The sequence below is a fragment of the Drosophila guanche genome, unplaced genomic scaffold (genome assembly GCF_900245975.1).
Source record: "Drosophila guanche unplaced genomic scaffold, DGUA_6, whole genome shotgun sequence".
Classification (NCBI taxonomy): Eukaryota; Metazoa; Arthropoda; class Insecta; order Diptera; family Drosophilidae; genus Drosophila; species Drosophila guanche.
In genome coordinates, this window is record NW_022995763.1 from 577,293 (window position 1) to 604,371 (window position 27,079).

The window sequence follows — 27,079 nt, forward strand, 5'->3', positions numbered from 1 at the left end:
GAATACTTATGCATTGCAATGTTCCGTTTTGCGTGCTCTCTGCGCACACAAACGCAAAAAACGGCGCAAGCCTGCCCAGCCCTGGCCTGGTTTGCCTGCAAATGAAATAAGAAATGAATTGAAGCGAAACTAATATTAGCTTTTACCTGATTGAAGTATTGTGAATGCATTCTGCAAGTGCAGCGAATATCCATATCCGACAAGTGGCCGTTGTAGGCTATCCCTCTCTCTCTCTCTCAGTGGCCAATGCATTTCCTGGTTGCCCTGTAAGAAGAAGAAGAAGAAGAACTCCCTGCCCAGCCCTGCCCTGTACATTATATTTCGTAATATTCGATGGGGTTTCCTTTCCCTCACTGCTGCCTTGCCTGATGCAAAATCTTTTGGGCTCTACTATTATGTTAGCTAGTTCTATTTTTCAGTCACGTCCTCAAAGAATTCGCAGATTTAAATTGGTTTTTGTTGTACATTTTTTAAATAGTTATTTAATTTTCCATAGTTCTATATAGATCCACGATCGATTGATTAAAGGCTGTGCCTGGCTTTTGTTCCTGCACCGACCAGCATTGATGACTGCTCGCTGCTCTCTCCTCTCCTCTCCTCTGCTCCATCTATGTATACCCCTCTCTGTCTGTTCAGTGGCGAGGTGGCTGCTGCTGCTGGTGCTGCCGGAGTCCGCCGAATCGATCCGATCGACAGAACGATTTACATAATTTCAACATATTTATTGATGTAATTCAAAAAATTAAATATAAGTTATGTTTATAATTATTACTGCCTTACTATGCAAAATTACTTTGCAGTTTTGCGTTCGGTTTTTTTTTTCATTGTTTTTTGTTGGTTTTTTTTGTGTGTTGTGTTTTTCTTTTTTATGCATTATATTATTATGTATTATTATTTGATGATTTTGTATCATGTTTTCTTCTTCTTCTTCTTTCTTTTTAACTCTTCGTTTGCTTTAATTCTTTAATGCATTTCCCCCCCTCGAACACGTCCTCTGGCGCATCCTCATCCTCCCTTGGCTTCTTTGCTTCCTGGCAACCATTACTTCCGCTGCGAATTTACTTGTTTGTTTTATTTATTGTGTGTGTGTGTGTGTGTGTGTGTGTGAGTGTGTGTGTGGCTTCTGCTTATTTTGGATGCGATTTCAATTAGTTATTGAGTCGTGATTCGCAGCCATAATCAAGCAGTGGGCATGGAAATTGATTGAAATCAATTTAAATATTTGTTTGTTATATATTTTTCGTTATATATATATATATATATATATATATATTTATAGCGCGTACCGTAAGTGTTTCGCTTTGCATATGTATACTCCGGACACATGCGACATGCGGGCGATCGAGCGGATCGCACCGTTATGAATATATATTTTAATGTTATAATGGGATGCGATTTCAATCTTGCAATGTTGAATTTGAAATCGACAAGCAGCAGTGGTGGTGTTGTTGGTGTTCGTGTTGGAGGTGCGAGACAACTCGGATATAAAATCAATTTCAATTTCAATTCAAAAATGGTTCTACCTGCATATACATATACATATCACATACACACACATATTTACATATATGATGAGCACATAACTGGCCTATGTACATATATATATATATATACATACGTATACACGTATATATATATACGAAATTTCTTACGATTTTTGCTGTTTGTTTGTTCCGCTCTACATTGATTCTGTTGAATTTGTTATACTAAGTGTGTGTGTGTGTAGGGTGTGTGTGTGTGTGAGTGTTTCCTTTTCTGATATTGGCTTTACTTGCCAAAACCAATCGTCAACTGTGTTGTGTGTGTGTTTTTTTCTGGCTTGTTCCTTATTCTTTTAATATTGAATTTTTAATTAATTAATTACGAAACATCCTATTTCCCGAATCAGTGTATTCACTTCGCAACTCCACACAAACCTTTTCTGTGTTTTCTTTTTCTTTCTTTCTGTTACTCGTTTCTGTTTCGGATTCTTTCTTTTCATCTCTCTTCTTTCTCCTTTCTCCTTTCTTATTTCGCATCGCAGTGTTTTGTGTGTGTTTTCTCTATCGTTATCCATTCCGCTCTTCCTTACTTTCCCACTCTTTTCTTTTCCCTTCGTTTTCTTTTCATTTCTCTTATAGTGTTTTTGCTTTTGTTTTTGTATGTTTTATCCCCCCCCCCCCACAGTGTTTTTTGTTTGCAATTTGCTTCAACAACCGCCCGCCGTGAATGCATCGCCCTAGTCCGCAATCAGCGGCTTGCCGTTCTGCTTCTCCTTATCCTTGTCCAATTGTTCCAGGAGTATTGCAGGATTCGCCTGACCCTGATGGGTCTTCTGCTTCAACATTGTCCAGTCGTAGATGTAGTCATACTGATGGTTCAGAGTCCTAAACAGTATGCTGCAAAACACAAACAAAAACCAGATGAAAGATTGCAATTATGATTTGAATCAATAGATACGATAGATAGAGGGAGAAAAGCCTTAGCTTACCGGAACAATTGACGTAGGTACATGTAGTCCGGCTGTTCCTCGAAACGCAAGCTACGGCAATAATTCAAATACATTGAGAACTCGGCCGGCGAACCCTTGCACAGCACCTCGATGGGCGTTGACATTTTCTTCTCTGAGATTTTCTCATATTTCTGTTGCTTGTTGTTGGCCTTCATGCCCTGCCAGGGCAGGACGCCGCGATTGAAGTACATCATCACATAGCCAAGGGACTCCATGTCGTCGCGACGCGACTGCTCGATGCCCAGATGGGCATTGATCGAGGCATAGCGGGCGGTGCCCGTCAAGTTCTTATCCTCCCTGTACAAGATGTGGTGGCGCGTGTGCGGATCCCGATACTTCTTGGCCAAACCAAAGTCAATCAGGAAGAGCTTGTTGCAGTGGCGACCGATGCCCATGAGGAAGTTGTCCGGCTTAATGTCGCGATGGATGAAGCACTTCAGATGGATATACTCAAGGCGACCGATCATCTGATCGACCAGCATCAGCACTGTCTTGATGGTGAAGTGACGCGTACAGAAATTGAATAGATCCTCCAACGAGGGGCCCAGCAGGTCCATCACCAGCGTATTGAAGTTCTTCTCCTTGCCGTGATGGCGGATGCGTGGGAAGCCAACGCCGCCGCTCAGGATGCGATACAGCTTGGCCTCGTACAACAGCTGGGGATGACGGGCATGGGCACTCTCCATCTTGATGGCCACCTCCTCGCCGCTCTGGATGCTCATGCCCAGATAGATGTCACCGAAAGAGCCGCTGCCTAAACAGAGACAGAGACAGGGAGAGAGAGAGAGGGAAAGAGAGTTATCTCAGCTCTCCACTATGTCTACTTGGAACATACCTATCTTGCGTATGACCCGATATTTGCCACCGATAATTATTTCGGGGCGGCTTTCCTTCAGTATACGCATCTTGTCCATGATGGAGGCGTTCTCCTTGCAGGCCTCGCTGACTCAGCAATATAGTAGGCTCGTGAGCGCGATTTCTGTAATATACATGAAGAGTGTCAAGAAGAGTTACCATACCATACATGGGCCACATGGGCCTCTCGTTAATCTTTGGTCACTTTCTTTTTGGCCCCGTTTCTCTTTGGCGCTGTGGTTGCGCGCTCGCTCGGTCCCCCCCTTCCCCGTTTCCCTTTGCCGCTGTGTGTCCCAACAACCTGACAGCCTGACAACCTGACAACCGAAATGCGCATTTTCATAAGCAAGTTAGCATTAAATCTATATAATTTCATCATCGATTTACAGCGACCGACAACTGCAAATTTATTTGCACATGTCGCACATGTCGGGTCGGGTGTCGCGGGGTGTCCTATGCACACAAAGGCCCAATCGTAGGGCCGTTCCCTGGGTTTATTGGCGGGGAACACGAGTGTATGTATGATTATTTTTGTATATTTATTTGGTTTTTTTTCCATGGAAAGATTTCTAAATAAACAAGGCGTCGGGGGGCGCCACATAGAAACGGAACGGGACAGGCTTCTTCTTCCTCTTCATTTTTCCCTCATTTTACCCCGTTGGAATGCATATTACGCGCACACACACAGCACACACTCTCATCCAATCAACACTATGACGCACAACAACAGCAAAGACAACAAGCAGCAGGCCGCAGTCAGGCCACCAACACATGCGGATGACACACTAATACAGCCACATACGCATACAGCTGCATGCACAGTTGCACCTTACAAATGTTTTACACAAAAGAAAATTTTGAGCCAAGCACTCGCACACATACTGCCACTGCCTGCCACACACACACACACACACAGGAACACACACAAACCACACAGACGCAGTTAGCACGCATTTCAACTGGATGGAAAATGTATATTCGTGAGGAAAGCACGTAAAATGTCCATCCACAACCTAATATTCGTCGTTGGGCGACATTTTTTGCCCCAAAATCTTACCACAGATGAGCAATTGAGCAGGCGAAACTTTTGGAACTGCTGTGCTGGGTGTTTCTCAAGGTTGGCTCTTCACTCACAAAAATTTTTTTTTACGGTGGAAAAAAAATTAAATGGGAAAATCGCGTTGGAGATTGGTCGTTTCTCGCAGCAAGCTAGACTTTTAACACCCGGACAACGTTAGAAGAATAGTTTTTTAGCAGTTAATGTACGCGCACAACCGAAATAAGGAGAGGAAATATATATATTTTATGAACTAAAATAAAAATGGTAGACTCCAGCAAAAATGCTTTTGCTAGGGAGCAGTGTGACCGGATTTATCGATAAAATATATCGCCTGACCCTCAAAAATATACCGAAAGACAAATTCTCATGCTCAAATATACCGTAAATGTACCCAATCGTTGAATGTTTCCTCAATTTGTATATTCTATTTAACATTGCCCCAGCTAGGTAAGACTCTCAGCACGAAAACTATAATTGTATCTGATTAATGAATCAATTCTCCACAATATTGGTTAGTATTCATGACTTCGTTTTTTTGGATTGGTTACAAAATAAGATTCTCGGCATCACAGCCCTATGGCCTTTAATGTACGTTTAAATTTGACTGAGAGCTAAATTTGATCTAGGCCCATAGCTTTTGGGAAAATTGTATGCCATTATGGTAAAAAAAACGAATTAATGAGATTTTGGTTAAATGTAGCTACACACAAATATCGATATATATTTTGTACTAATATTTAACATTTTGCAGCGCCATCTGTTGGAAGTGAACATGATGTCTATCTGTTGCAAGAATTCAACTTGCGATAGCAGTCCGCAATAAGTATTTTCATGGCACGGTAATAAAATCAATTGAAAGCGTGAGGATGGTCTGCGTAATTTACAAATGTTGCCTGTTGCAACATGTAAATTTATCTTGCAAGCTAAAAGCTAAAATCGTGCTTGTTTTAAGCACTATCGATATCGCATATCGATTTGCACACGCAAATTGCGGAAGATTCAAAAGCCATCGCCGTGCTGTGAGCTGTGATACGAGCAACCACTGCGGACAGACAGCTTTAGAGACGAGTTTTATGAAATGTTTTAGTTGTTTCTTTTTTTTGGTCTATATATTTTTATTAAAAACAGCTTTTTTTTGTTGGTTTTGTTTTGTTTGTTTTTGTTTTTGTTTTTGTTTTTGGTTGTTTTTGTTTTTGTAAATAACGTGACGACTTGAAAACAGAAATTAAATAAGTGTACTTTACTCGTAATGTAGTAGAAAGTGTTATAAAAGCAATATTACAATAACTGTGGTAGAATTGGCTCCTAAAATAGATATTTTACAACTGATACCACTTTTTGTCTTTATATTTAAGCATTAATTGATGCGCTGTACCGCTGAAATCTTGAGCTGTATTGGCCATACGCTCGGCGCGCTCCTCCAAAATATTGAGCTTCTCGCCGCGCTCCATGGCCAGCTGGTGCGCCCGACTAATCTCCGATGCGGCCGTGGAAGCACGTGTGCCGAGCTGCTCCAAATTGGGTCCGGGTATATGCCGTGCAACCGAACGATTTGCTTTCCCGCTCTGCTCGCCAACTGCAAGCCAAGAGTCAAATCAAATCAAATCAAATCAAATCGTGGGGTGGGGTGTTGTGTGGCAAAACTTACAAAGCTCCTCGCGATCCAATTGCTTGGACCCGCCGCCAAACAGACCCTTAAAGAAACTCTCCTTCGGTTGCTCGGGCATTTCGTGTACCGTATATAGTTCACCCATCATCTCCAAAATAAATTGACTGCAAAAATGGCAAAGATCAAGATCGGTTTCAACTGTGGCCACAGCGTGTGTGGGGCTGGCTGATGGCTTACCAGAATTCCGATGATATCGTGAATTTTTGAATTTCGGTGGGCGATGCCATGTACAATCCATGACCTTTATGACTAAAGCAAAATATTTTTGATATTCTGCGGAGGATGGGCAAACAGAAACGAATCAGATCAAATGCAATCAAATCTGGCACTGGGCTTCACTTACTGAGTTGTGTCTTCGTGAACAATGATCTGTTGACCCCATATCGAGAGCATTGGATCCACAATTCCCTGTTTGCATTTTGTTTGAAAACTAGAGAGACAAAATGTGAGTGGCAGTGGCAATTGGTTGCTTTAATTGGCTCTCACCTTAACTCCATAAGCGGTAAGAAATCAGTATCCAATAACAGTTTTAGACTAGGAAGACTATGTACCATTAGATGGCCATTCGAAAGATAGGTTGCTAAGCAAGAGCCATCTGCAAGAACGACGAAGAGAGAGAGAGAGAGAGAGAGAGAGTGAAATATTTGTAGGTAGGGAGTAAATATTTGTAGTACCCTTCATCGTGATAGTTTCTGCCTTGACTGCAAAATCCATTTCCGATAATTGTATGCGATTGATGCAGCACTGATTGGCCACATCGAAGACTTTTGTTTGTTTCTCGCTTGCAATAACGATATATTGTCGATCGGTGAGTGTTTCCAGGCCGGTGCTGATGCTGCCGCTGATGCCGCTGCTGCTTGGGCTGGCGCTGCTGCTGATCATGCCACCGACGGCGCCACCGCCACTGCTGCCCGCACCTGTGCCACCTGCTCCCCCAGTGCCCGCAGCCCCACTGCCAGCAGCAATGCCAGCGCTTCCTCCAAATCCTGCTGCTGCTGCTGCTGCTGCTCCTGCTGATGCTGCAGTTGCGCCACCGCTGCCACCGCCGCCACTGCTGCCACTGGCACTGCCGCCGCCGCCACCAGCACTACCCCCCGCCACGCCGCCAGCGACCGAAGTGTTTGATATTGTATTGGCAGTTGTTGGTGTGAATGTGGGACTAGTGCGGCTGCTGCTCTTAGTGGGTGTGCCTGCCAATCGATTGAGGATTCAAATGGGTGGATTCAAATAAATGGATTAATTTTGTGCATTAATTACGATCGGTCTTGTCCCGCTTCTCGTCACGCCAGGTCTCAAATGTAAAGGGTATGATCGAGCCGTATGAGTCTAAAAAAGACATGGAAGTTATGGAGCCTTTGAGTCGAACCACGGGTCCGCCTGCAACAAAATGATACAAAGATTCCATGTATCCGGTGGAGACTGTACAGTTTCGATGACTAGTTTCAATCACTCACCATTTATTGTGATCAATACTGGCTGAGATTTGCGCACATCTCGTTCCGGCATGGTGATGAACAAGGTCAGTATCGAACCGAAACTAGTTCCAATCCACAAAGTAGGAACAAGTGTCAAAATATCTACAATTGATTGACGCAAAATGAATGGAATGGAATTTAATTGAATGCTCGGAATGTCTGGCTCCATTTCATTTGGATTATTTTGTACTTTACCATTTCGTTTGGCATAACTCTCAATGAATGCTAAACAGGTAACAGATTCCGAGGAAGACATATCAATGCTGGACATTGACGATGATCTGGATCTTGAGAAAGTTCCATCCAATTTATCTGTAATTTAGTTGTTCGGATTTTTGGTTTTTGTTTTTTTTTCGGGGTCAGAATTGGTTTAAGTTTGATGATCGCATACAGCATACAGGATACAGGATACAGGATACAGAAAAAAGACAAAAGAATAAACAAAATTACACCAAAATTGTTAAATATTTTATGTCATTATCAAGTCAAACAGAGGAGAGAGAGAGGACGATAGAGAAAGAGTTTTTTATATAAAGAGTGATAAATAGAGAGATAGAGAGAGAGAGAGAGAGAGAGATAGTAAAAGCGGCGGGCGGTAGTAGGCAATTTTTTATTCATTGTTTTGTATTTTTTAATTATTTAATCGAATTGTTGGTTTTCGAATCTATTTCTATTCGAATTGGAATTACTATGCTTTTGCATTACTTTCGCACTACTCGTATTTGCTTTGCTCTGCACAAGACTCGTATGAAATCGCTAGGCTGCCTAATTGTTGCGCTTCTTGCTCTATGCTTGTGCATGGATGATGTCTATGTGTGTGTGTGTGTGTGTGCGTGAGTTTTGTGTCTGCGTGTAGCCGTCTCTTTCTTTCCTTCCATACGCTGAAGAAAGCTTGCGGCATTTGATACGTACATATGACATATGCTTGCTTAGGGTTTTCGTTTACCGTTCAACTAGTACTTTGGGTTTGGGGTTTGTAATTCATTTACTGGACTGGGGTTAAGCTTTCTATGGATTGAAATTGAGTTTGAGTTTGCGATTGAGTGAGTGCAGAATCGTTTAAGCGGCAGGCGTCTGACTAAATATACGAAAAACAAAACGAAAACAAAAACATTTTGCTTGCATTTCGTGTGCAGCTGCTCTATGTGTGTGTGTGTGTGTGAGCGTGAGTGCGCGTTGGTGTGTTTGTGTGTGAACTATGCAAAAGTTGAGAGTTTTTGCCAATGCAAATTCCGATCTGGGGGGGGGGGGGTTCTGTTACTCTATACTCTATTTATGTTATGTTGTTATGTGTGTGCGTGTGTGTGGCATAATTCCAGTTAGTACAATTCTTGGTTTAATTGTTGCTGTTATTTGTTTCATTATTTCACTTTCAAAGCGTGCCAAATGCAATTACAAATACCGAAGGAGAGATAGAGAGAAAGATATAGAATATAGGAGACGTAGAGACAGAGCAAGAGATCAAGAGAGAGAGAGAGATAGATAGATATATAGAGAAACAAGGATAGAGAGAGATAGAGCGAACGAGCGAGCGACAGAGAGAGAGAGAGATCATATTCATATGCACTTATATTTATCTAGATTTATCTAGGGGTACAAAGAGAGAGAGAGAGAGATAAAGACAGAGAGAGAGAGAGCGAGCTGGCGAACGAGCGAGAAAAAGAGACAGATAGAGCCCAACTCAAACCGCCCCACGCGCACCAAGTAAAGAAACCAAAATTCAAATTAAAATTCAAATCCAAATTCAAAGACAGCACGCAACACACACACACACACACACCGCTGAGTTGCTGGCTGGGGGGCTGGCTGTGGGGGAGAGGGGAGAATGGCGGGCGTGCCTCTGGCGAAAGGCAAACCACACAAGCAACGTGTCAAAACATGACACACAGAGAGACAGAGAGAGAGAGCGAGAGCGAGAAAGTGTACGAGCGAGACAGAGAGTATGTGTGTGTGACCTGTGTGCCGTGCTGTGCTGTGCTCTGTGTACGCGCTAGAGTGAGACAGACACCCAGAGAGGAGAGTTGGTGGGTGTGTGTGTGCGTGTGTGTGTGTGTCTGTCTGTGGGTACGTGTAAGAGAGAGAGAGAACGCATGTTGTTTCTGTGATTTGTTGGTGCATTTGCATTTGTTGTTATTGCAGTATTGCTGTTGCTTGTTGTTGTTCATGTGGCTGTACTGGCTGTTAACGGTAGTTGTTTGCTTTTTTGCTTGTTTAATGCCAAACAGCACTGTGCTCTGTTAACGGTTGTTTGTTTTGTTGTTGCTGTTTTGCTGTTTGCTGTAGGCTGTTAACACTGTGCTCTGTTGTGCTCCCACCTTGTGATTTGGACTTTTTTAGGGACTCGTACGATGTCACTGACTGCTGTTGCTGTATTACGGATGTTTGATGCTGATGCTGATGCGGATGCGGATGCTGATATTGATGTTGATGCGCACCTGCACCTGCACCGCCTCCGCCTCCACCTGCACCGCAATCGAATGAATCAACGTCAAAGGATGCCATCGCCGCCAACGTAGAGCTCAAGCTTGACTGCTGCTGCTGCACGAGTAACGGCTGCTGCTGCTGCTGCGGCTGCTGATGATGTTCAACGACGCCAACGACGCCCGCACCTGCGCCAGATTTGGCACTACCACTGCCACTGCCACTACCAATACCACCAACACCAACACCGACACCGCCACTAGCAACACCCGCACCTGCATCGTCTGCACCGTAAACTGATCCCGCTGCCGCTGCTGCTGCTGCTGATGCTGCCGCTGCTGCTGCTGCTGCTGTCGACGACGACGTTGAAGCTGAGGTCGAGGCGGCTGCTGTTGTTGCTGCCGCAGGGGACGACGACAGCAACGAAGGATCGCTGCCACCGCCGCCGCCGCCGCCTATCGTCTGCTGCTGTTGGGGCTGTTGCTGCTGCTGCGATGCATTTGCGGCTGCGTTTGCATTCGCCGCATTGCCGGCTCCGCCGTTGATCTGAGATAATCCGGAAATAAACGGTAATCATAATGGGGAGACACGAGAGAGAGAGAAAGATAGAGAGAGAGAGAGAGAGATACACACACATAATGGGAGAGAAAGAGAGACAGAGAAAGAGAGAGAGAGAGAGAGAAAGATAAATGCACTAAATGATTGAATGGACTGGATCACAGATCATCATTTTGTTTCTTTTGCTTTCTTCTTCTTCTTCTTCTCCTTCCACATCTTGTTCTGCTTGTGGTTTTTCGTTTTGTGCTCTTTGGGTTCGAGTGTGTGTGTTTCTTTGTGTGTGCATTTGTATGTGTGTGTGTGTGTGTGCGAGTGAGCCGTGTGCTGCATACATTTTCTGTCTGCGAGAAGCTTAACATAACGGTTAACGAAACGAGTGCAAGAAACGAAACATCAAGATAGTGTGAGAGAGAGAGAGAGAGAGAGCGACCAGCAGTTATGTACATGGGAATGTGCGCATGTATGAATATGTGTGTTTGCCAAATATGTGAAACAAAACAAATATGCTGATGGGGGGTAGATGGACAAGTACAGTGGAGTGTGGTGATCGATGTGATCCCTATATGTGTGATTTTTGAATAAGTTACATTTAATTTTCCTACGAGTGCAGCATGTCTGTGTGTAAATGTGTGTGTATGTATGAACGAGTACACAACGAGAAATAACAGTGGTGGTGGCGGATTGGCTTCATTGCAGTGGCGGGCAGTGTTTCTTGGGGGGGGAGCGTGATTCGTGACACGGATACTTATATGCATAAAAACATCACGACAAACAACACAATGAAATATACGCCGACAAGTGTACAGACAGATATGCGAATGTGTGTGTGTGTGTGTGTGTGTGTGTACGACAGATCGAACAAACTCTGCAGTATACGAGAGTTAAAACATAGATAGTATATAGAACACGTAGAACATATGGGCTATACATTAAATGGGGTAGCATATATGCATTTATGTACATAATTAGCGAAAAAGTATGTAAATATATTGGTATTTGTATGTAGATTATGTATGTAGTTAAGTTTATAGGTTTTGTTCTTACATCGTCATGGAGGTTGTTTGTTTTTATGTACAGGTGAGTTGTGTGCGGTTTGGGGGGAAAAAGCGCTGCTCTAGCCGGCAACGCAAAAACGAATGCAAAAGCAACGATTAATGGAAAAGCTGCGTAAGCGATATATCGACTTATCGATAGCCATAACACACATACAATTTAATCGAGTAATCGAAATCGAAATAAACAAAACAATCGAAGAAACAAACCAAATAAACGGATCGAAGAAAAGCTCAACTCAAACACTTTGTCGATCGATCGAACGTTTCACCCACGATTCTCTCACTGGGTGGGGTGGTTGGTGGGTTTGATGGGTCTAGGGACAGAGAGAAAAATCCTCAACCAGTAAATGAAATAGCGACCAACAATGCAAAATCGTCAAGTAAAACCCCAGGGGCCAGGGCACATGGAGAAGCTGAGCTGAGTCGCCGCGATCACCAGTCATTTGGCCGTGTGGTGTGTGGTGTGTTGTGTGTGTGTGTGTGTGTGGTGTACAGTGGTGGGATGGAACTTACACGCTAAATGTGTATACATGGGGCGGCTTCATAACACAGCAGCACAACAATCAACATTTAAATTTCGTATTCTTGTTTTTTAGGGTTTTAGTTTTTAGTTTCTTTGTCTTGCACAGTGCATACACATACATATAGAGGGAGTTAAGGGTGGTGTGTGTGGTGAATGCCTGCTCATTTTGCTTACTTTCTGTCAAGTTCTTAAACGGCTAACAAATCTTAAAAGTTAAGTTTATAAAATACATTTATGGTATCGAGTGGGGTCGTGGGGTATGGGCATTTGCAGTGTTTATTCCTTTATAGTTACGTTAGACATTTGTACGCGCAGATGGGTGTATGTATGGGTGGTGCTTGGTGATTGATCTCTGTGTGTGCGTGTGTGTACTGTGAGTGTGCGTGTGGTGCTGCTGCGTTGTTTCTCTTGTTGTGGTGGTGGTGGTTAAATGATTTACCAAAGAACTTCCATACAATCACATAAAGGCAGTTGTATTGCAGCTCTTCTGCAGCCGTTGTCTAGTTTTTAAGAGGATAAGATAAGAAGAAGCATAGATAAAAGATTTCAAAAGTATTTTCTTGTATCGAGAGTAGAGTTTTTCGTTTGTGGTGTTTGTGTTTGTGGTGCGTATCGTATGTGGCATTACATTAACATTAACATTAACATTAACATTAACATTAACATTAACATTAACATTATCGTTTCTGGTTTTTCTTATATTAACACTCCTTACATATCTGTATGGGTATTGGTGTATGGTGTGTGTGGATTAACATTTCTTTCGCTGATTTATTTTATGCTCTCTAGACTACGCACATAATACACATAGCTCTTAGTGTTGTTTGCTATTTTCTATACACAAAATGCAATTTCGTTTCAGCGTTTCGTTCCGGATTCTTATTCAAAAATCAACACAAAGCAGCAGGATTTCACTTCTCGTTGGGGGTTTGGGTTTTCTCAGCTCTAGATTTGTTTTTGGATGTTGGATTTTGGATGGCGGACTACGTACAACTTTCGGGTTGGTGGAGGGGCGTTTGGTTGGCTCGGGGCTGGGGGAGTTTAAAGGGGGGCACTAAAAGTACAGTTGCTGGTTTGTCTACTACATCTTGCAGGAACACAAAAGAACAAACAAAACGTAAACCAAAAGCAGCAAAGAAGAACTTACAACAACAGAAACAGAAGAGAGAGAGAGAGAGAGAGAGAGAAACCCAAAAGCAGAAGCGTTGCGAAAGAGCGCAGGGGGGCGGACCAAACAGTTATCCCAGCGACAGAACACTGGGCAAGGGAGGGGCACAGGGGCACAGGGGAACTTTGCTGCCCTTTCACGCATGAATGATTGATGGCAAGTGTGTGTTTGTGTGTGTGTGTGGGTAGATGATTCTCTTTCTGCGACTGCCTGCCTGCCTAGCGATCAGAACACTCGCCCGCTCGCTCGTTCGCTGAAGACACTCTCCCCGGGTGGGGGTGGGAGGAAAGGGTAGTTATGTATAGAGAGAGAGAGAGAGAGAGAGGGAGAGTGGACCCCCGATGTGGGGGGGCCATACTTACGCATCTTCTTGCTCACATTGCCGCCCATCAGCGGCGACACGTCATTCTTGATGGCCCGCACACCGCCGCGCAGGTCACGCGGCTGATACTTGATGTTCGGCACGGAGAGCAGGCGCTGATCGCGGGACTTTTCCTTGAAGCGCTGCCGCGACGGCTTTATCGGTGCCTGCGACTCACCGGAGAGGGGCAAATTATTGGGCCGCTCGCCGCCCTCGGCCCCACTATTCAATTGCTGCTCAAAGTCCACGCGCTTGCCGCTGGCCGCCGCAGCTGTCTCGCCGCTGTAGCCACCGTCCGGCGAGTCCGTGGTGGAGGAGCGGAACTTGCCGCGCATCGCCGAAGAAGACGATGGCAATGGCAGCGGCATTTCGGGCTCATCGCTGTTAAGCGCCATGCTGGCCGCCGCCAGTCCTGCATCCTCCTCCCGGCACTCGAGGGCCTCAGCAGCGACCATGGCCGCACTTGGCTCCTCGCCGGCACCCTCCGGGGAGCTCTCCTTGGGGGTATAGAAAATTGAAGTGTTCCTGATGGACTCGAGATCGGTGTTGACATTGAGGCCGCCGATCTTCATATTGACCTTCGATAATTGACGCTTCAAATTGAACGTTTTCCAGGACATTGACTTGCGTCGATCCTGCAGCTCCTTGGGAGCCGCCGCTGCCATCACTTCTTCGCGCAGTGGACTCTTGGCCATGGCCATGACGGTGGCATTCGCTGCACTCGCGGCTGTACTCGCCGCCGAACCACTCAGCAGCGTCTCCCGACTGCTGTTGATCACCTGAGGCTGGGTCCCTGTGCCTGTGACTGTGCCTGTGCCTGGTGGTGCTGCCGCCGAATCGGGACCGCTGCTGGGGGAGGTGGGTCGCGAGGTGCTCGAGGACTCGTTGGCCGCTGCCGCCGCTGGTGTTGCGGCTGCACCCGTGGCATATGCCTCGATCGCCTCGGGCATAAACTCGATCGATGGACTGTCCGGGCTAGTCGTGTCGTTCAGCTAGATTAAGCGGGGTTGTTGGGGGCATAATTTTAATTTTTCGTTTTCGTTCAGGCATCATATAAAAGTTGTCGTTTTGGGGGTTTGGTGGGTTTTGGAGTTAATTGGGGGGGGTAGGTACATAGGACATAGGACATACATTTGTAGATACATCCCTTTTTGGTTTTGTTTTGGTTTTGGTTTTGGTTTTGGTTATTCTTTTCTTTTGTATTCTCTTTGTGGCAGACCAAGTGGAAGAACAGGACAAAGCAGTGACGGGGGGGAGCAGTTAAAATCTCTCTTTCATTTGGCAAACAAACATAAACAGAAATAATTCTGAGGCAATCACAGTCTGCTCTCTCCCAGTGCAGCTGAGCGCATCTCCCCGCCACTGTTCTCTTTGGCACCTGTTCCCCCTGCGTTTGCGTATTTTGGTTTGCTCAAAGCTCAAAGCTCAGAGCTTGTGTGGGGGTTTTCGGGGGTCTCATGGGTTATTCAGGCTGGGACTGGGAGAGTACTGTACAGAGTACAGCATACCAATATCAATGCATGTTATGTACAAGTTAGTTAAGGGTTTACTTTGATTAGTTTTTGTGGGGGGGGGGGGAGTGTTTTTTCGTTTTGGTTTAAAAACTGTAGGCAACATTTTAGTTAGTCTGTTATACAACCAACGGCTGTATAACAACGGCTTTTTAGAACAGTTTAGGCTGCACATACACATACACAAGCACGAACACATACGCAAACGATTGAACACACACACACACACACGCACACACACACACAGGCAATAGAAAGTTGTTGTTATTTTTTGTTCATTTTTAAGATTTACGATTTACGATTTAGGTTTAAGATTTGGAATATCAATTTGTTGGGGTGGGTGTAGGGTAGGGTTAAAGTTCAAATGTAATTACTACTTTCAATCAATCAATTATAATCAGTTATATTATGCAAATGTATTGTTTGTATGCATGTGTCTGTGTGGGCGTGTGTGTGTGTTCAAACATTGAGTGGCAGAGAGAGAGAGAGAGTGGATTGTGGCATATGTTACATAAGGTAAAACTTTCACTCGTTTCAATCAATCAATCAAACGAGTGTAAGAGAGACAGACGGAGAGAGAGAGAGAGAGAGTGAGCGATATACAGAGGAGTTTTATTGTTTTTGTTTCTCTTTGTTGTTGAGTTTGTTTTTTGTAGAAGAGTTCGCTAGGCTTGACGCTTACAACAGATCAATCAGATGGGTGTTGGGGGGGGGATTTGAAGAGCAGAGCACAACACATTTACAACAATCAGAACCATCAATCAGCGTTCAAGGCATGTCAATGCGATGGTCTGGGCGTGGCAGCAATCATAAGTATACACAAAAGAAGAGAGAACAAAATCAACAAACCAAGAGACACCAATCAATCCATCAATCAATTGAGACAAGCTTTCATGCAAAACAAAACCCAAACAATCAATAAAAACATTTCAAGATTTACCATGCAACATTTTGTGCGTTTCGAGAGAGAGAGACAGAGAGAGAGAGAGAGAGAGAGACAGAGAGAGAGGAAGAGACAGAGTCAGTTGCATCAAAACTGATGATAGAAACAGTGGAAATTAAATCATAAAAATAAGTGCATTACTCGTACAGACAGAGCGCCCGAGAGCAGCTACACATAGATAGATGGATAGATAGTACTTAGTGCTAGCAAAAGGAGAGCAGGATGGATAGACAGAGTTGGAGTTAGAGCAGCCTGAGAGGACACAAAAAAAAAAAAAAACAAAATATATATATAGAGAGACATTTGCGTACTACAATAAGTCAGTTGGGAGAGACTAAGCTAATGTTTACATCTAGAAATAGTTGGATATTTATATGCATAGAGGAGTATATGCTTGCTTGGTTGCATGTGTATGCGTGTGTGAGGGTGTGGTTGTGTCTAACTTTGTCAATCTTTTAAGTTCAAAAATGCCACAAAAATAAATACTATGAGTGAGAAAGAGAGGGAGAGAGAGAGAGAGAGAGCGGGGGAGAGAGAGATCAAGGGCACGGGAGCAACAAAAAACAAACGCACACAAACCAAAAACGAAAACGAAAACAGAAAACATAAACCAAAACAAAATCTGTAGGCTACAAAAGTCGTTGTATGTCATACACATGTAGATATGCATGTAGTATGCATGTAAAGTAGGTATGTAAAGGATTTAGCTAGCTAAGAACACAGATTATTAAATGTAATCAATCGAATCGAGTTCTGGGTTAGCAATAATTACTCGTACAAATCAAAGCTTATTTGTATGTAGATCAAATATATATAGTATATGTATGTTTATATGTAATAGATATAGATTCACATATACGTATGTATATGTTCTTTTTTATATGCTGAGATGGTGTATGTAGAGGCATGAGAAGAAAACTTTAAGTGTGTGTGTGTTGTTCAGTGTACAGTTGCTCTCGATTCCCATAGCATACTTATGGGGGAGAAGTACTTTTTCAGTCTGTCTGTGTTTCTCGGGTTCTGTGTCTGTCTGTGTCTGTGTGTGTGCGTGATATATATATATATATATGTATGTGTGTGTGTGTGTGTATATATCGGTATTATCAGTTTCGGCTGTGGCTATTTAGCTCGGTGGCAGAGATCAGAGATCACATTGATACACAGAGAGAGAGAGAGAGAGAGAGAGAGAGAGTGTGTGTGAGAGAGATAGAGAGACAGTGGACACTTACCTGATCTGAGCTGGGCGAACGGCTCTGCTCCTCTTTATTCTCAATGCGTTTCGGACTTTTTGGTGTTCGCGAGTAAGGATCATGTGCGCCATACAGATCGGGGCATGCAACACTCAAGAGGCAAATTTTTTGGATTATATCAATTATGACAAGTCCATATTCGGTACCATAAGCCATTCTAAAAACAGAAAATATTCTTATATATATATCTCCAAAAATCAACTGCATACAAATTAACGACAACAAATAAATAAATTAAAAAAAAAAAAAAAAAAAAAAAATACGTATACGTATTAAAAATACATACACTTATGTATGTATGTATGTAATTCTGCATGTATTTAATGTATGCATGTGAGATACCAAAAATATACTGAAAACATGTATGAGGAATGAAACGCAAAAAGAAATAGGCACAAAAATCCAAAAGCCACAATCTTGGAAAAGTAAAACAATTGCAGAAAAACGATACACATTCTGAGCTGAAAGTAGTACAAATCTAAAATGACTGCATGGATAATTATAATCAGTAACAAAAAGTTCTAAAAACAGCTGCTGAAATACCAGCATAAATACTAGAAATACTGACTGCAAGTTAAAAGAGTTAATACAGGACTAAATATGGAAATCAAAATTGAATATATATTAAAATAGCCTCAAATACCAAACGATTTCAACCAATATACTGAAAGAGGTGCCAAAGCAAAGTAAAAATAAAATATATAACATGTATGTGTATGTTTGGTGCATACTAAAGAATATCAATCGAAATACTAATAGAAAACTAAAACTAAAGACAAGTAAATGAATTAGATATCGATGCGCATCAATCACACACGCGCACACACCAGGCACTACAATTTGGTTCTTGGTTTAAGTATTACGTCTTGAGTTTTCTGTTTTCTGTTTTTTTGTTTTCTGTCATGGCTTTGGATCTGCTGTGTCCGTATCTGCAACTGTCTGTTGATCTATTCATCTGGTGGGTGATTTTCGGTTAGTTCTCTGGATACGCGCTTATCGGTTATCAGTCTGCTTGCAACTGTTGCATACTACGGAATACACAACGGCATAAACAAATTCAACAAAAGCGGTGCTGCTTAGGGGGGGGGGGCTTAGGGCAAAAGGCAAAGACAAATGGGGGGCGTGGGAGCGTTAACGGTCGGGGAGCGTTACGAGTTTCTTTTGTTTTTTCTTTGGCTAAGTCTCAGGCGCTTTTAGAAAACGTCATGCATATACGAATACAAACTAGACTACGTCTAAGTATTTTTTTTTTTGTTTTTTTTTTTTTTTGGTTTCTTTGAGGTCCGCTTTTGCCGTGTCCGGTGTAGAGGTGGTAGGTGGTGTGTGTACGTGTGTGGCTGGATCGATGGATGGATGGATCGATGGATAGATCGAGGCGAGTGTGGCAGGATGGAGATGACATTGGGAGCGGAGGAGAGCCAGGAGAAGCATGTGTGTGGACTACACTACTCACAGGCCATAACTGGAGCTGATGCACAGAGATGTGACCTGCACATTCCGGCGATTGGGTCCAGTGGTGAGGCACACCAGCTGCGACTGAAAGCCCGGCGGCTTACGCTGTGCCCCAAAGCGAACCTTTAACGAGCAGTCCGTCGTCTGTGTTTGGGAATCAAGTTAACAATTGAGAATGGACAGAAAGATTGTGCATTAAGGGTGGGTGCGCTCGGCTTTTACCTTGTCCGAATCACTTGATTCCGTTTTCTGCACCTGATGGCCAGTTAGGAAATCGCATTCGGGACTGGTGCCATAAATGTCATCAAAATTCTCATAGAGTATGGGTATCTCCAGCACCAGGACCTCCGATGTGGACTCGACCTTGCGAAACTTAAACAACATCACCTGCCCCATGGCACCGGCCACGCAGAGGCGTCGCGACTCCGAGCAGAGGAATATCAGATGCACGGCCAGCGGATTGTCAGCATCCGCATGGGCCTGGGCCGCGTGTGTGCGCGGCTTCTCGAACATTTTGGCCGTTTTCAGCTTGTAGAGTATCTGAAGTGTACCGGCACCCGAGTCCCAGAACTTGAGGCTACCATCCTGATGTCCGGTGATGACAATCTCCGAGTAGCTGCACGACGCCGGCGACCACTCGCCGCCCGATATTGGCCACTCACGCTCCGAGAAGCAACTTTTTTTACTTGTCGTTGTCCGACCAACCTGTGGAACAGCCACAATACAGACTTAACATTACAGATTCGGTAGATTCCGGTGGGTCACTCACTGAATAGAAAGCAGGAACCAAATCCGATGGGCAATCGGTTAAATATGTGCAACATGTAACAGGTGATTCGTGTAAGTCCATTGGATAAGGCGATTCAAAGCATGGAAAACCGGGTGTTAATAAGTCTATTAATACTAAATCGTATTGAAGTAGCACAGCTATTGCATAGGGCTCCTGGGTCTCTGCAAAAGTATAAGCAAAATCAAAGTATTATAAGTGGAACAGCTGCTGATGCGAGGAGAACTTTACCGCATGGCCAGGGATTCTCGCAGAGGGTTATGAAATCGCATACAGCATGCTCCATTTCCAGCACCGTTGTGGCCTTGCCTACCATCACGGTGATGCAATTTGACTTTGAGCCCTTTTCCGACGGCATGCCACCAGAGAAAATTGTGAAAGTTTCACTGAAATTAAAGCGAATTCGGGGACAATAAGATATTAAGAAGGAGCTAAGCAACGCGAAGTATTACTCACCCAGTTGTGCTGGACTTCAAGTCAACTTTATAGATCGGTTTACACTTTTCCGCATTGCCATCTTTGTTGATTTTTGCTAATGCAAAGAGCCAAGTCAGTCAGTGGAGCAATCAAAGCGGGTTCAGGTGGAGTACTTACCGTGCGGACAAACCTGCGACTGCGGCTTGGGCTGTGGCCTGGTGGGCCACGAGCAAATGGAGCCATCCGTGTGCGATGATACAAAGTACTTGCCCTCGTAGTGCCAGGCCAGGGATTTGACAGCCTCAGCCGCCTGCCATCGTATCTCAGCGCATTTCGCTTTCAGATCCCACAACACAAGCAGCCCACACTCAAATGCAATAAGCAACTACAAATGAAAGAAAGTCAGTGTCAGGTGCGGAAACATCATCGAACTCATCAGCCTCAGCACTCACCTTGTTTGCATCCAATGGATTATCACATAACGCAATCACAGCACCTGGATGACTAGTTCTAACCCTGTGCACAGAGTAAATAGAATCAAATATAGTCAAGAAGCTCCTTTGATGGCTGCTCTATACTTACACTTCAATTGCTTTATTCCAGTTAATAATATATCCACTAAGTGCAAATGTATCTATGTGAACAACGTGTATGTTTCCCTTCTCGGTGCCCACGTACAGCCACTTGCTGCCCACGGGCAAGTGTATGCAAGTCACGCTGCAAGTCATGCAAATAAATGTAGCGTTCAAATAAATGTGTAAGCAGCATAAGCAGCCCTCAGACATCAGAATCATACTCTATTGTTTGCTGCACAAAATGCTCTAACGTTCGGTTGTTCTGTTCTACACAAGTTCTAATCTTTCGAATGAACAATTGAATGGATCTTAATTCGATATGTTTCAATGAAATATCAATTGACCTTTCGCTGAAGTTCGTACTCGCATTTGTTCAATGCTAAATGACATTTGATTTAATTGAAGATATTACTACAGGCAGAGTGTAATAGTTTAGCTCTAATCTGTTGTGCAAGTTGCCCATAAGCGAACGGCACCATGTCTTTCCCAATTAACTAGCAATTCATCGCTTGTACTTACCGCTCCCGCTGAAACTTTAGACTTTGCACAATGCGCGGTGTCTTTTGGCGTATGCTCCACAAGTGTATGGTGTCATCGGCGGTGACGGTGACAAGGGCCCCCTCATTGACCAGGAACTGGGAAAAGAGTACGGCGCACTCGGATTCGCCCTCGTGTTTGGCATGGGCATCGACGCCAGGTTTTCCCAATCTGCACAAACAACACAAAGCATGAGAGAAGAAAAGAGAGAAGAAAAGGCTTGCACTTACATGCGAATGTAGCCCGATTTGTCGCCAATTGCTATTAGTTTCTGCACCGGATCGAAGGCAAAGGATGTGGGCGAGTACGGAAAGCCATGGCGAAAGGTCTGCGAAGTAAAAGATTGAGAGTTGATTACAGGGTTAGTAGCTGCAGTTGGATGGCATGAATAGATGGGCGGGCAGCATGTTCCACTGGTTGGTAGAGTCGTGCGGGGGGGGGGTTGGGGGTTGGGGATTGCTGATTACTAATTATTTGAATCATGGATGGTTTTGGGCATCGGTCATAGCCGCGTGTGTCTTATGATAGATTCAAAGGGGTATAGCTACCAGATAAAACACCCGCTAGCTGCAACAGATGCCAGATGTCGCGATGTCTGGCACTTTTTTTTGTTTGTGGGTGATCGGTTAATGTGATTTGGATTAGCATTGGCTTTGATTTAGCTTGGTTTGTGGCTTACTTTCTTCAATGTGAAATGATCGGCCTTGAGCTGCTCTTGGATCTCCTGCTCCTGTCGTGTGGCTTGGGGCTGAACGCTTTGTCGAAATCCATCTAGAACTCCCTTGAATGTGAACTTTTTCATTTTTCTAACATGAGTCGTCCTCCTGCTCCTCCTCTATCTCACTCCTTCTTCGTCTTCTCTCAGTACTCTGTACTTGGCACACCTCCTTATCTCTCTCTCTCTCTCTCTCTCTCTCTCTCTCTCGAGATCGTTAAGAAGAACTTGTTTTGTCGCCAGTCGTTTGAGTGGGTTGTGGATCTGAAGCTGTGGACAGAGCTGGTGTTTGATGTTTGGTGCCTGGAGGGAAAGGATACAGCTCGAGGGAGTACCGAAAAAAATGTGTTCGCCTTTGATTGTAGATCTTTGAACCTTGATCTACGAGTTGAGTGTTGAGTGTTGAGTTCTTCCTTTAGTTGTAGTTGATTTTGGTTGATTTTAGTGTGCACTTTGAATGTGATTAGCTAGACAGCTTCTCAGCGCTGTCTTGGGTTTCCTCTTTGATTATTTTGGTTGGGGAGTGAAACTGGGTAGGCAATAGTTAAATTGATAGCTGCAAACGAGAAGAGATGTGGGAGATATAATTATACATAAGTTGATCAGTGGCTTCAGCCAATTCTGGTTCCGATTTCCCCATTCGAAATCGATATCGATAGCACACACACACACACACACACACACACAACTGCATTTCGATTGTCTATCGAGAGTGTGTGTTCCTTTCCTTTTGTTTTGTTGAGTGCCAGGGGATTACATAAACCTTGATTTCTGCTTTCGCTCTATCGCTGCCCGATGCCCGATGGGCAAACTGGGACTGGGAATGGCACTGGGACACGTTGATTAATTAAGATTGCACCCGCCAGCGCTTCGCATTCGCCTGCGCGCTTATCCACCCCCTGCACCCACCCACCCGCTGTGTTACAATTGTGGCGGGGGTGGGCTTGAGGGGGCAGAATGAAATCAATCTGGGACTTGCATTCAATTCAAAGGTTAAATGGATTTCTGCTTTGTCAAGGGGCCTCCTTCTCCGCCTCCTCCTCCGCCTCCACAACTGATTGTTGTGTGTTAATTGAAAGTCATTCCGTTACGTTGTTTGCAACATTATGTTGCACAACGAATGCCTCTTGCTTTACCCCTCCTTCCTGCTCCCTTTCACCACACACACACACACGCACACAGCTTACAGCGAGAGGGACACGTGTATGCCATAGATACCCATATATGGATATTTGTACATACATATGTACATACAAGTACAGATGTAGATATGTGTATGGCCTGCCTATATATGCACTTTTTGATGGCACACAAATCGATTTTTTTCGCACACTCTCTCTAGCACACACACACACACAGTCGGTGGCGTGTTTGAGTCAGCTTTTCTTTCATGATTTTGCCGTTATTTTTGCTGTTGTTTGCTCCTTTTTGCCTTGCTTTTTTCGCAATTGTTTACGCTTTGTCAAACAAACTCTCACACAGACACACAAACACACACGCAAGTGAGCACACACACATACTGTGTGTATAGGTCGCTGGGTCGCCAGGACAAATGAGCGCAACAGTAGAAAAAAAAAGAATACGAGTGGGTTGGGGCCGGGGTTGTGGCACACAGGAAAGTGAAAAGCAAATCGTTGCCATACTTTAAATTTAATTCCCGCAAAACAAACATCGCTGTGTGTGGCGAGGGCAGCGAGAGGAGAGTGAGAGAGCGTACACATGGCGCCTGACCGACGACGGACCTACCCCAGTTCACTGGCTGTGAAGGGGAGGGGGTGATAATGACAGTGGGCCCTCCCCCCCCCCACACCACTCTCGTAATGATGATTAAAATGCCATCGCTGGGGGGAGTGAGTGTAAGGAAGAGAGAGAGAGAGAGAGAGCGAGAGAGAGTAGGGGAGTAGGATGCTGCTAAGCAAATCTGTGTATGTACATACATATATACATATAGACATTTGTGTAAGTAAGCATATCCCTCTCGCTCTCACTTGACTCCCTCCCACCAACACACATGCTCACTGTACGTGTGTGCGTATAGATAACCTCGATTTACAGATTTCCTTTTTAATACACATGAGCACAGGGGTACCCTTACTGATTTCTTGCTTGTTGCTACTCACATATTATTTTTTTCTTTTGTGTTTTTCTCTTTAACTACATCTTTCCCTCTCTTCTCTCCGCGCACTCACACTTGCCACTCACACATCAAACAGTCGTGGGAATCTTCACAGCCACAAAAAAAAAGGTGAAACGATGATTAATTTCCTCCCTTTCAATTGGTTAATCATTAACTTAGGATTGGGCGATTTCTTTGGCTCAAGTTTATTTTCCACCATCTATCTGTGTGGCCAGGGGGGGAGGGAAGGAAGGTTTTGTTACTTCACAGAGGGCAAGAAACTAACAAAAAATTGAATCAACATTTCTGTCAATTGATTTTCTTCACACACACACACACACAGAAACCACAGCACACACGAAGAAACAGACAAAATTGCGAGTGAGAGAATCGCGCGAGCCGTTAACGGTTGTTTTTCCTATTGCCGTTTTATTTCTAGTTTCTTTAAGCCTCCACAGTGCGCGATTACAGGGGGATCTCCATGCAAGAGAGGCAACAAAAAAATAAGCTTCTTGTTAGCTGGTCAGTTGGCTACTGTGAGGCTGCTGCTTCTGCTACTCCTGACAGAGTGTGTACGTTCTGCCAGTGCGAAGGCATTTGCACCTCTTTTGCCCCAGAGAGTGCGAGCGTGAGAGCGCGCGCGAGAGAGACACACACAAAGAGGGGATGCTCACTAGGACGAGGATAGGACGCACTCCTATCGCACTCCCTCGCACCCACAGCCAAACACACACACACACACACACACTGTCCATAAATGGCACCCATGGACTTGCCGTATGGACTGGCTGATCCTCTGGAATTCCAATTTGCCAATTGTCAATGGGCCATACATCAAGGCGGCCAAAATTGGATTGGATTAAACCTTGCCCTATAATCGCGTGGAGTTCCTTTGCACACACGTGTGCGGGGACAGCTAACAGCAGCTAACATGTGAGCGCTGTGCTGTGTGGTAGAGCCAGTTTGTGGGGGGCCATTGCGCATGCTTACGCTAGTCGCCCCCAAAAATAATTTCGCGTACAGGACAGCAAGCAGCAAGCAGCAGCAGCAGCAGCAGAAGGAATAGCAACGTGAGCAGAACGGAACGTAGCAAAAACAATGCAAAATGTTTTGCGCGCGCGGTCACATGACACGAGAACACACACACACACACACAACTGTAAAATTTGTTGAGGCAGCGCAGGAGCAGAACCAGCAGCAGCAGCAAAGGCAGCACCAGGAACACACACACACACACACACACACACACTCGTTCTCTCGCTCTGCCCCACTACTTGGGGCTCAACCGAGCTCAAAATTACAGCTAGTTTCTGGACATTTACACAATTTACGTTGCGAAACATCTGGAGACAGTTTAGAGCGTCTTTGATTTACGATTTTCTCTTAAATTTGAAGGTTTTTTGTGATGTTTGTATGGCCAAATGGATGATTCTAGAGAGGATTTTTCTCCTAGCTACGGGGACACGCGCGTCTGGACGCTCTTCACCGAAAACTGAACTAAATGGTTGGGAAATTGGTTTCCGCGCAGTTTCCCCCACGTGTATGTATATGGGCATATACACACACACAAATCCTTCCTGGTGGTTATGCAAAGCAGCAGCAAAGAGTTTAAGGGTTGTCACCGTCTGTCTGGCTTTGATTTCTAGGCCTAGATTTAGGCACTGCTTGGCAACCCTAGGAATCGATACTTGTTGTGGGTGGTTGAGCGCGTGTGAGTGAGCGCATGTGTGTGCGAAGACGGAAGAACGGGGCATCTGTTTAAAGAAGGGTGGGGATGTAACCCATACATACTAAAAAATGTAATCTGCTAAAATGTAAATACGCCCCACATACAAACCATACATATGCATGTGTGTGTGTGTGTGTGTAATGTATGGTGGAAATTTGCATTGAAATTGAAATGAGTTATGCCTGGAAATGTGCTAAATGTCCTTTAAGCGAGCACGCACGCACACGCAAACACTCACTGACGGAGGGCAGGGGGCGGGCGGCAGCCAGGCACCAGGACGACGACGACGCCATTATCAATAACTCAGCAAAGTATGCAATAAAAGGAACAACGCTCGCAGAAAAGCTCTTGCGTCATATGAATAATGTACATAATCTTTTGGCGAATCCCCAATCTCCCACTAATAAGAAACTTGTTGGGCACCCACAAGGGCACGCATAACGATAAAGATATACATTATATGTGCACACACACACACACAAGCAAACATAGCAGCGCCATCTCTTGTTTGATAAGCGGTGGAAAATGACCCCATGAGAGTGCATGTGGGTGTGTGTATTGTAGCGTAGTGTAGTATAGTGTAATTTCAACCTCAAAGATTTACTATACTCCAGTTGAAGTGATTCATCTGAACAAGTGGGATAGGGTTGGGTTGGCCCGTCTCGAAGAGCAAACAACAGTTATTCGCGCGATACGCAAATGCAAACATGTTGTCATACTCTCTAACACACACTCACACTGCCATATGCACGACTTATGCATGTATGTACGTATTGCGTACAACAATTCTAGCCAGAAACAAAACAAAAGAATTTGCATATGCACATTAAAAAAACAAAAACAAACCCAATATAACATCATCGTCAGCAAAATACCAACAGAGACAGCCACAACAACAGCAATAAAAGAAGAGCAGATCCACACACTCCCACACACCCCTCCTCTGGAGGTAACCAAACCACAACCGACCGACCCATCGCACGGCGCCCACCTGTTTCATGGCGAATTCCTTCCTCTGTAGGTGGCCACGGTGGACACACAAGTTGACGTTGACACTCGTCACGCTTGACCAATTAGTTAATGCATTGCCTTGCAATTGCTATTGGTCACGATGGCCGCGATAAACAAAAAAACAAAGGCGAAAATCCGTTCGCAAAACGCGCAGAAAACAGACACGACAGTATTGTTATTAGTTTTCGTTAAGTGTGGCCATTTGACGATATTGAATATATCGAAAGATATATCATCAAATGATGATGATTCGTACCTGATTTTACGCAAAGTTAGCAAGGTGTGCTGGCACAACGAGGTTGCACAGCCTATCGACACACAAGGTGCATTTCTAACAACTGGTATCATTTTGATAGTAGATCGGCTTTTCCCAGATTCATTTTGGTGGCCTAATTGCAAC

At 44.3% G+C, this 27,079-nt stretch overlaps 2 protein-coding genes across 5 annotated transcripts; both read right to left on the reverse strand.

Moving 5' to 3' along the window:
* Positions 1-2,134: 2,134 nt before the first annotated feature.
* Positions 2,135-4,690, reverse strand: LOC117591001 (casein kinase I). Its single transcript, XM_034284083.1, has 4 exons — positions 4,404-4,690; positions 3,327-3,470; positions 2,471-3,245; positions 2,135-2,378 (listed from the first exon to the last, which is right to left on the reverse strand). Exons 2-4 carry the CDS (start codon positions 3,403-3,405, stop codon positions 2,219-2,221), a joined length of 1,014 nt encoding a protein of 337 aa, XP_034139974.1. The 5' UTR covers positions 3,406-3,470; positions 4,404-4,690; the 3' UTR covers positions 2,135-2,218.
* Positions 4,691-5,549: 859 nt separating this feature from the next.
* LOC117590973 (syntaxin-binding protein 5) lies at positions 5,550-26,866 on the reverse strand. 4 transcript variants are annotated; one of them, XM_034284038.1, is made up of 23 exons: positions 26,660-26,866; positions 21,788-22,379; positions 21,339-21,436; positions 21,091-21,279; positions 20,579-20,713; positions 20,449-20,512; positions 20,174-20,381; positions 20,036-20,111; positions 19,811-19,965; positions 19,562-19,743; positions 19,015-19,497; positions 18,794-18,936; positions 17,320-17,497; positions 13,638-14,628; positions 7,746-7,862; positions 7,530-7,652; positions 7,333-7,452; positions 6,750-7,265; positions 6,562-6,670; positions 6,419-6,505; positions 6,253-6,348; positions 6,055-6,179; positions 5,550-5,982 (listed from the first exon to the last, which is right to left on the reverse strand). In XM_034284038.1, the coding sequence occupies exons 2-23, from the start codon at positions 21,908-21,910 to the stop codon at positions 5,726-5,728; spliced, it is 4,575 nt and encodes a 1,524-aa protein (XP_034139929.1). In that variant the 5' UTR covers positions 21,911-22,379; positions 26,660-26,866; the 3' UTR covers positions 5,550-5,725. The 4 variants fall into 4 exon arrangements, with proteins under 4 accessions (XP_034139929.1, XP_034139931.1, XP_034139930.1 ...); XM_034284040.1 differs by lacking the exon at positions 13,638-14,628 and adding an exon at positions 10,247-10,517 and having other exon boundaries at positions 26,660-26,865; XM_034284039.1 differs by lacking the exon at positions 26,660-26,866 and adding an exon at positions 25,262-25,407.
* Positions 26,867-27,079: the final 213 nt, after the last annotated feature.

What these genes read in the sequence shown, in the direction of transcription:
- LOC117590973 (XM_034284038.1), bottom strand. Translation starts at nt 21,910, where the DNA reads ATGAAAAAGTTCACATTCAAGGGAGTTCTAGATGGATTTCGACAAAGC. An exon ending in GTCGCAGGTTTGTCCGCACG is followed by an intron (nt 20,112 to 20,173) that starts GTAAGTACTCCA and finishes TCTTTGCATTAG; the next exon opens with CAAAAATCAACAAAGATGGC. An exon ending in CAATGTGAGCAAGAAGATGC is followed by an intron (nt 7,863 to 13,637) that starts GTAAGTATGGCC and finishes ACTAAATTACAG; the next exon opens with ATAAATTGGATGGAACTTTC.
- LOC117591001 (XM_034284083.1), bottom strand. Translation starts at nt 3,405, where the DNA reads ATGGACAAGATGCGTATACTGAAGGAAAGCCGCCCCGAAATAATTATC. An exon ending in TCGGGTCATACGCAAGATAG is followed by an intron (nt 3,246 to 3,326) that starts GTATGTTCCAAG and finishes GTCTCTGTTTAG; the next exon opens with GCAGCGGCTCTTTCGGTGAC. An exon ending in TACCTACGTCAATTGTTCCG is followed by an intron (nt 2,379 to 2,470) that starts GTAAGCTAAGGC and finishes TGTGTTTTGCAG; the next exon opens with CATACTGTTTAGGACTCTGA.